Below are 10,175 nucleotides of genomic sequence, written 5' to 3'. Positions count from 1 at the left end.
CACCTGGAGACGTATCTTAGAAAGAGTAGATGTACCTCACAGATTAAAATAAATATGATATACAATATGATAAACATAATTATAAAAAATTGTGATAATAATAATTGAAAATTAAAACTATATGTGATATTTTATGGTGACCCATTTGTTACTGTTTATTGTTTTTTATATAAAATTTTTTTACTGTTATCCAGTGAATGTGTGCTATTTTTTAAATAATAACAAACATCTAATAAGCATAAAATAAATGTACAATCAATGAACATAAGATTTTAATAATGTTTTAACACCATATAAGTGCATGTAAAAATTTGGTTTTGCTTTGACATTTTAAACTCAAATTCACATTGCTTCATGTATACAAGCCTATTTGATAGTTGTATGCCCAAATAAGCTATTAGTTTAGTTTTTAACTTATTTTAAGTTTTGATTTGTTTGATTACCAGCAAACTGTATCAAGGTCACTTGAAAACAATTCAGTGTTGTAAAAAATTTACACAACAGTGCAAACACGAAAGAATGAAAAAAACAAAAAATTGGAGGCAGAAAGCCAGAAAGCCTCCTCTTGGAGAAGAGATAAGATGTCAACTTTTCTTTATGAGATCTAAGTAATTCTTTTGCTTTTGTGTTAAAAAATGTTTTTTTTATGCATTTTTAGTAATTTAACAGGTTTAGTGATGAAATAAATTTTATTATAATTGTGTTTAAATTGTGTTTCTACTGCTAACAAGCTACCTATAATCTAATTACCATAACAATCATTTCCAAGTAATAATGAAAGTAAAAAGTCAATTAATAATAATTAAATCTCTCAAGAGAAATTTAATAATAAGAAAGGAAGAACCTGAAAGAAACAACAGGTAGATGTTAAAGTCCTGATATATCATGTCTGAACAAATATATATGATAAGACAAACACAAGGATAACTAAAAATTAATAAAGTCCTCCTTAAATATTGTACATAGGAACTTATATGATTGACTTTTTTGGACCACCAATTTATAGTACCACATATTATAAAATAGCTAAGAAATCCTGTACCACATTTATCCATTCCATCCCAAATTACTTAACACACAATTATCCATCCAACTCCAGCCACAGTACACTAGCATACATAGACATTGTGGAACATTGCAGACATACATTTTTTAGTGGCCATTTAGACAAGTAAATCAAGTATAATACCCCAATATTCATAAACAAAGACTAAGTATACATAGACAACAACAACATGGCTTAATTTAATTTAAATAAATATATGTAATAGGCGAAAATAAAGAACATAATTAAGAATAATTAATAAAAGAAAAACTAATAAACTAAACTAGAATAAATAGAATAAATAAATACTGTACAGCTATTACAGAATTCAATTCAAATGTATTTTCTTTTTTTCTTATTTAATAAATTTGTTTATTTCTTTCATATTGTATAGTCAAAGTGACTTAAAAACGAAATGTACTAAAAAGTGAAAAATTTTGTGTGTGTTTGTAAATTTCAGAATTCTATCAATTTCTTCAAAATTCAATCAACTGTTGATCTTTGTGCAGCCCAGTGGTGCTGTTGGCAGCAAAGTGGTTGGAAGGTGACATTTGAAGGGAACACAATCTACCGCACTGGCGGGCAGGGGCCTGGCAGACGGAAAAGAAAAAGAAGGAGAGCAAGAAGAAAGAAGAAAGAACTGAACATTTGAGAATTTCAAATGATTATATCTGATAATTTTCTGAAATTAGGGTTACAAAATTTCACAAGGTGGATGGGTCATTCAAGCACAATGATAGTTTGTGTAATGAGAGTTTGTTTTGTTTTGTTTTGTGTTTGTTTTGTTAAATGTGTTTGTTAAATGTACAAAATATTTTTCAAAACTTTACTGTTTCTCATTTCCTTCCTCTCGTTCTTTTCATTTTCCCACACCAACCATGAGCTTTTGATTCAGCAAATATATGTATTTTGATGTGTAATTTAATGTATGCCTAGTATATTCAATTAATATGCATATTAATCATGCATTTATAAACCTAACCAAAAATCACAGCACCTTACAATATATGAAGCAAAATAATATTATATAGTAATAGCATAATAGTAAACAGAACCATCTTATTGCATATTAAGTGTAAGACTACAAAAAAAAGACTCTCTATATATATATATATATATATATATATATATCCATCTATGTATCTATCTAGCTAAACAGCCACTCCTCCATTTTTTTGTGATCATGTGAGATATTCCGCTGTCCGGGCACTTCAGTCTTCCACTAAACACGTCGCAGACTCGTCTGCGCCAGACGCAGCGCAGACGCGCCCTAGCCCTCCTCCGTCTGCTGGCACTTTTTGACTAGTAGTAGCGGCACTTAGTAGTGGCAGTTTTTGACTGAGTATGGCATGCTGGCTGCTGCCGCTGCCAGCACACTGGTAATGATATGGCAACTACTGGCAGTGCACTGAGTGCGTGCCAGCGGGGGATCTCGCCCCTACTGCTCACGTCAGTATGCACGGTCATGTACATGGACGATTAAAGGCTTGTTTACAGATATGACCGAGGCTTGGCTTCACTGAAGGCTAATTGGCAGACTTAAATGAGAATGGGGTTATTATTTAAGATGACAGCGTTGTGTATTTGTGTACCCAGCGTGTTTGCACTTCTCTTTTTCAGCTCACATGGATATTGACAGAGCACTCTGAACAGATTTGCTCATGAGCTATAGGGAAAGTCAATAGCTCGGAATTAAGACCGTCGACATAAATAACAAACAGTGGAGGTTCAGGACGCATGCGTCTCAGAACTCAGGCCTGTGCTGCAAACCTTCCATGACAATTAATGACATCAATATTTATCAATCCGTCAACCCTTTTTAACGGATTGCGCTGGCAACCAGAGCGCAGACACACGTGGCAGCCGGCCAGGTGATGACCCTGCATTGATAGATGTGGCAGCCCTGGCGAGAGGTAACTCGCTCGCCATGGCTATATCCGCATCGCAGCAGATAATGTCTACTTCTCAGGATAACGGCATTTTGAAAGCTGACAACACTGACAAAACATGCACTTTGTGCTGGAACATGATCGAGTGCTAGCACTGTGTGTGGTACTAATATTACAGGTTTAGACCTGCGACTCGTGTAAAGTGGTTAGCAGGGTCGTCCTTCAATCAGAGGATCGGTGGTTTGATCCCCAGTTCCTGTAGCCCACGTCCATGTGTCCTTGGGCAAGACACTTAACCCTAAATTGCTCCCGTAGCTGTGCTTACGGTGTTATTGTAAGTCGCTTTGGCTAAACGCGTCAGCTAAAATGAAATGTACACGCCTTTTAAGGTGGGCTTCATAGAAGTGTGTGAAGGATTTAATTTGGCAAAGAACTATTATAAGATGCTCCACAATGAATCATGTAATTTGCGGCTCATTGATAACAGCTCATTCGGTTTCCCTGTCTACAATATATTGCATTCAACAAATGTTTTCAGGCCATTTGATGTGGAAAATATCAAAATTATTCAAAGATGAAATTCATTAAAATAGTCTGTGGCTCGTTGTAAGATAATTAGTTGAAGGAAAGTTTCTGTTTTGTTACATCCCTTTAAGCCCAAGCTGCTTCCAGACTTTGGAAGTCATTTCTTGTTAATTTCATTATCTTTTCATTTTTTTATAAACATATCCTGTCCCACTCTGTGTGTGCCATAAGTGTGTTGATATAAGTAAATAATGTTTTGCTGTAAAACTGCAACATGTCAAAGAAAACCATGAAGACAACAATCTTGAACATTGAGAACATGTGAGGTGGACTTGTAAAATGGATTTATACCTGATGATTATTTGATGAGAAAGTCTTAATCTCAATCTAAAATGGTCTTGCTGTTGGTGGTGCTAATAAAGATCTAATGCTTGTAAATATAAAGATAAAGTTAGATAAACACAAGAAACGTATGTACAATGACATCACAAGATATCATAAAATATTGCATAACTTCGGGGAGCCATTTAGCATGCTCATGTTGTCGATGTCAATATCCTTTTCAAAATCATCACTCTTTCTTTAAGTTCTATTAATGTGTGGCCTATTGTGTGTACACATCCATACTGCCAGTGAAACAATTTGGATAAAATCAATATGTTGTTTTATGATGACGCCTTTGCAAATGCTTCAAATTACTAGTCTCTGAAATCAGTTATAAAAACAAAAGCAACCTACGATAAATGTCAAACCATTGTTCACGATTAGGATTTGATGAGTGACAGCGCATAACACATCTAAATAGTTTGATGACATTTTTTATTGACCCAGAGAATACAAATATGTGTACTCCATTCTTTTCTTGAGAATACAGAGCAAGAATATCTGTGGATGCATACAGACACAAGGAGGACATCAAATTAATTGAAATGAATGTTGTTGTTTTTTATGACAGATGAGAAACAAGTCAGGTTAAGATTAGCATGATTGATTGACATATTGACACATAGACACCTAATAAGGAAATTGCAACATAAATTGTCTATTTGTAGTTCCTTATAGGCTCCTTTGGAAAAACGTCATGACATTGGAACCAATAAAGGTATTCATCTAAACAAATTCTGAATATAGTGTGCATCATAAATAAATAAACCAACCATCATCTCAAGTAACATGGTATAAATCTCAGTTTGCACACATCAATTAAAAGAAGGCAGCAGTGATTAGTAAGAGCTACTCCATAAGTCATTAAGTCTGCTCCAGGTGTTACGTTTGACAAGTGCAGATAGCTTATCAAACAATATTATTATTATTTATTTGAAGCCCAAGGATACACATATACACACACTTACATATTTGCGTGAACATAGAAGATGTAATTTCAGATCACAGTTTAGCAGTATTTTTACAGATTTTTGCATTTGAATACAGAAATTGGCTGGGGGCAAAACTTTGTTCGCAAAAGCCAAATAAGGCATACCACATGGAGATTAAAGTCTTACTTCTATGTCAAAATGAAACTGCAATCACAACATAGCAATCCTTTTTCAAAATGGCATTTTGGTAACGAAATGATACACACATTTGATTCACTTGAACAACTCTTTCAAAGCAGGTGACGTATGTTACACCAAACACTGCTGTCTTATAGTACTTTATACACTTTGTGTATTATTTCATAGAGGAATGTGTAAGAGATTGTTCCATTTTAGTATATGTAATTACATGTTGCAAACTAGAATGGGCACTCGGTACAGCGCATACCTTCGCATATCACAAAATTGGGCATTGAATTATGAAAATGTTGGCATTAGTTGCATGCCAATTGGATAAAAATTGACCGTGCTATGGTAAAAAGAAGATGTTGACATTTTCATGACCTTGACCGTGACCTTTGACCCGATCGATCCCAAAATATAATCAAATGGTCCCCGGATAATAACCAATCATCCCACCAAATTTCATGCGATTCAGTTAAATACTTTTTGTGTTATGCGAGTAACACACATACAAATAATTAAATAAATAAATAAATACACGGCGATCAAAACATAACCTTCCGCATTTTCAATGCGAAGCTAATGAACACAACAATAGAACATAACCTCAGTCCCCACATGAAGATAAAGCCAAACATATACGTAGGAGGAGACTTTGAGGTATGGAACTACAACTCCCACACACCACAGCCTCGTTGTCATTACCCATAATGCTTCGCGCCCCTCTACCGCTCACAGGAACAAGAAGGTCGCTTTTGACAACATTGTACCGGAGCAGAGACGAAACAAGGCTCTAATCATGCTGGGACAAGCTGTGAGGCGATTCACAACGTCTGCTGTTCGTTCGTCACAATACGGTGAAGGACCAGGGAAGGTAAAGTCATCTTATCAAATCAGCATTGTTGTTATAAATGGGATATTGTCTGCATTCGGCCTTGTCTGTATCCACAGCTAGCGAGCCTCACTTGGAGGTCACGCCTGTCATTGGACAAGAGCGTCATTGCAAAGTTAGCAAAGCTAGCTGCATGCATCGGCATTTTCTCCTTTACAATATCAGAAAAATAAATACATAAATACACGAACTGCCTTTTGACAGCAAGGGTAGATTTGTTGAGGGATACCTGGGATGATTAGCAACATTAGCTGTGTGGCTACGAGGTAAACTAGTTAGTTTACTAACTCAGCAAACCAGAATAAGATCTTACAAGATAAGATACATGCCTCCGACATTTGATTATTAACTCCACAACAAAAGTTGCTCATTATAATCTCTTTCGGCTCATTGACTGTTAAGGTCACAGCTAACTAGATGCTAACAACACACTAGCTCGTCATTGTGTAAGTTTTCTTCCTCTCGAATTAAGTACAGAATAATAAAGGACATCACGAATAGTGTTCAGATAAACTTGACAGTGTTTCCTGTTTTAATGTGTATTATAGTACTCTACTTTGATAAATAAAATGAAGGGGTGTAGTGTTTATACTGTATATTTGGGGTTGAATGATATAAGGTCAGTTTTAAATAACAAATAAAGAAAATGTAAATGGTGCATTCTAGACACTTCTACCTAAATATTATATATTTCACAGGCGATCTCTGAAGTTGCAGTTTTTTTTTTTTTACCTTGAGTCATTTCTGAACCTTGGCTTGTAATACTTGGATGTATTCTGAAATGTGTTGCTGTTATTCTCCTTATAGTAGAACGGTTATTTTAGAACTATTTAAACTATAAAATAACTTTTTCAGGCAGAGGGGAAAAAAGGTGGATTAAATGTCGAGGATGAGTGCTTTCAGGGTTCGTACGGTCATGGAAAACCTGGAAAAGTCATGGAAATTTCAAAATGGTCATTTCCAGGCCTGGTAAAGTCATGGAAAATACTTAAATCATAAAAGTTTTGGAGAAGTCATGGAAATGTGTTATAATCACGTGTTCATTTAAGCCGAGTTTGAAATAATTAATATGTTTTTTAACCCTCCTGTTACCTTCACATTTACTAACATATTTTACCCTTGGGGTCAATTTGACCCCAGCAATTAAAACCTCCAGAAAGTTATTAGAATTAATATTGTTTCCCAAGTTTAAGTGTGAGGTACTTTATGTTTGTTTGTTGACTACCTAAATAGCCCTTTAAATATATAAAAAAGTTGATATTTCTTATATGTTTGACACAGTGAAAAACAGCCTGGGGTCAAATTGACCCCAAAGAACACCGACGTTAAACATTGAATGGGGTCAAATTGACCCGAAAGGTAACAGGAGGGTTAAAGAAAGACGCTTAAAATATAAGCCGGCGTACGCTCTCAATACGCACAATTTTTTAAATTGTTCATGTTTATACTGAGATTTCAGTTTGGTCATGGACATTTGGTTTAAAGTCATGGAAAAGTCCTGGAAATCCATCGGTCAAAATGTGTAAGAACCCTGTGCTTTCTTATAACAGTGCAGTCAAACATGGCGAGTTTAAATAGTTGCGTAAGCAGTAAGGTAATCAAACAAGTTAAATTCATAATACTCTCTTTTTACAGAACCTGCCATTTTCCGTGGAGAACAAGTGGCGTCTCCTCGGCATGATGGGGTTGTTCTTCGGCAGCGGCTTTACTTTCCCCTTCTTAGTCGTCAGACATCAGATCCTGAAGAAGTAAAATGGACCGTTCCTCCCACCAGCCTTCACGGTAATTATGCCATCGTTATCTAAATATTTGCCGTCATTAAAATGCCTAGGAGGATGTGGCGTTCAGTTCAGCCTCGGTTTGAACGGTGACCCGAGACGATGGCGGCCTCCTCCTCTGAGCGACGGCAACGAATGCCGCGTGGGTTGATATCGACGCCGTGTTGAGATAAGCTCGCGCTTTAGAAAATTAATGTGACAGTTTATCGCAGACATTGATGTGTATCGGGTAGGAACCGGTTAGAGTCGTTGTCACATTTATCTTGACTGGCGTTTACTCAGAAATTGCTTTTCTATCATCGGTGTATGCAAATCATCTAATTTGTCCCTTTTTTCTTGTTTTCCTGCAGGTTGTCAGCTGGAACATACGTTACCCATCAGGGTGCTATCCATGTCGATGAATGGGAATCTCCTAATTTTCTTTGTAAATAAAGTATCCTAAAATTTATCAAATTAGTCTCTTTATTTTTGCCACACCAGAGTATGTTTTCTATTGTAAAAGCCGTTATATGTACATTATAAAACAGAGTGAATGTATTCTATATAGGGCTGCAACAACGAATCGATAAAAATCGATTATTAAAATAGTTGGCAACGAATTTCATTATCGATTCGTTGTGTCGCGCGATTATTACGGTGCTCAATAAATCACGGAGTATAAAAAAAGTTGAGTTGAGCGCAGAGCGGCGCAGGGGAAACCAGAGCGGAGCGGAGGGGGAGCAGAGAGCATAATGCTGCGTTGTTAGAGCCAATCAGCGCTGAGCTGCTCCTCTGTTGATGAATCTAATTGGCTGCTGCTGCTCACGTGGCGCTGGAAGCGGAAGTCATTCACGTAGTCGGAGACATTCACGGAGCTGAGTGCGCCTCCGGTTGACGTTATGACCCCAGACACCAGGTCGCTACATGTCACGACGTGTGTGGCATTTCCACAAGAGAAAACGTGGTTATTTATTCCGTGGCGGATAGCGGAAAATATTTTTCCATGGAGAAAGGCAACGGAGATAAGCCACGACTCGCCGTGTGCGCTGCGCTGCGTGCAGACAACATTTGACGGAGCGGAACAGCGCGTGCGCTCTGATCGCTCTTTTAATGAAGTATCGAGACTAAAAATATGCTAAATCACATCGTTTTTAACGTACTGGTACTTTGTTAGTATCGATACACCGTGCAACGTGACGGCAGCAGATGTAGCGGACTAACATTCAAGCTAACCTAACTTCCCAAACGCTGTGGACATCTGAAGGCTGATTGGCCGAGACGCGACACGTCCCATCAAAGATGTTTTATTGCGAGGAGCACCACTTCACATTTTTTCCGCGTCTCACTGCAATCTCAACGGCAGCGGGCCAGGCGAAAAAATAATAAATCGGAACGCGTCTCTGATATTGTTCAGGGGGCCACATGGGGACCACTGCTCAGGAGAGGAAAGCTGTCAGTCTGTTTGTGACGGTTCATCACCATGGTGACCAGTGAACAGGTTCATCACCATGGTGACCAGTGGATCGCCAGGACCTTTCCATGACTTTAAACCAAATTTCCATGATTAAACAGTTTGTGAAAACTCTGTCTACGTGACAAAGTGAGAAGATGTAGTATAACAATGACAATGGTAAATTTGTAAATTAATATTGAATAAAACACATTTGCATTATTTTCCAAATATTTTGGGATTTTATTTACAATTACTATTTTTTCTAGCCATTTAAAAATTCCATGACTTTTCCAGGTTTTCATGACCATACGGGACCCTGTTTTGAATAAAGGGTTGAAAATAATCAATAAAGTTAATAATCGTTAGTTGCAGCCCTAATTCTATACATGACATGCTGTGGACATGAATGGCAATCATGATTTCATCAATTTATTAAATTACGAAGCCTTTTCTTTTAAAACTTTGGCTAAACAACAAGCTTAATTTTATACTAACATTTTAAAGAACACTTTTTTACCTTCGCATTGAAAATGCGGAAGGTTATGTTTTGATCGCCATTTATTTGTATGCGTGTTACTCTGATAACTCAAAAAGTATTAAACCGAATCGCATGAAATTTGGTGGGATGATTGGTTATTATCCGGGGACCATTTGATTAGATTTTGGGATTGATCGGGTCAAAGATCGGTGTCAAGGTCAATGTCAATCAAAAAATATTCTAATGAATCCCAATTTGGGTATTATTGGGTGGTTTATCCGGGGACCATTTGATTATATTTTGGGATCGATCGGTGTCAAGGACATGAAAAGGTCAAAATCTTCTTTTTACCGGCCAATTTGTATCCAATTTGCATGCAACTAATGCCAAAATGTTCATAATTCAATGCCCAATCTTGTGATATGCGAAGTTATGCGCTCTACCGAGTGCCCGTTCTAGTTTAATATATATAATGGCGATCGAATCTCGAAAGTAAAACCTGATTTCAAGTTACTACCTTTTTGATAAGAGAAATTCACATGGCAGGAAGTAAGTAGTATCCTATTCAGGTGGTTGCTTTCTTCTTGTGTGCTGAAGCCGATCCTAGAGAACATGGATGGGCCTGAGACCAGATCCA

The 10,175-nt window shown here is 36.9% G+C and overlaps 1 protein-coding gene across 1 annotated transcript; it reads left to right on the top strand.

The window, feature by feature from the left end:
• Positions 1-5,682: 5,682 nt before the first annotated feature.
• Positions 5,683-8,076, top strand: LOC130197329 (cytochrome c oxidase subunit 7C, mitochondrial). The gene is made up of 3 exons (XM_056419956.1): positions 5,683-5,832; positions 7,486-7,632; positions 7,979-8,076. The coding sequence occupies exons 1-2, from the start codon at positions 5,758-5,760 to the stop codon at positions 7,600-7,602; spliced, it is 192 nt and encodes a 63-aa protein (XP_056275931.1). The 5' UTR covers positions 5,683-5,757; the 3' UTR covers positions 7,603-7,632; positions 7,979-8,076.
• The last annotated feature ends 2,099 nt before the right edge of the window (positions 8,077-10,175 follow it).

This window comes from Pseudoliparis swirei, chromosome 7 (assembly GCF_029220125.1).
Source record: "Pseudoliparis swirei isolate HS2019 ecotype Mariana Trench chromosome 7, NWPU_hadal_v1, whole genome shotgun sequence".
Classification (NCBI taxonomy): domain Eukaryota; kingdom Metazoa; phylum Chordata; class Actinopteri; order Perciformes; family Liparidae; genus Pseudoliparis; species Pseudoliparis swirei.
This window is presented reverse-complemented; position numbering and strand designations above follow the sequence as displayed.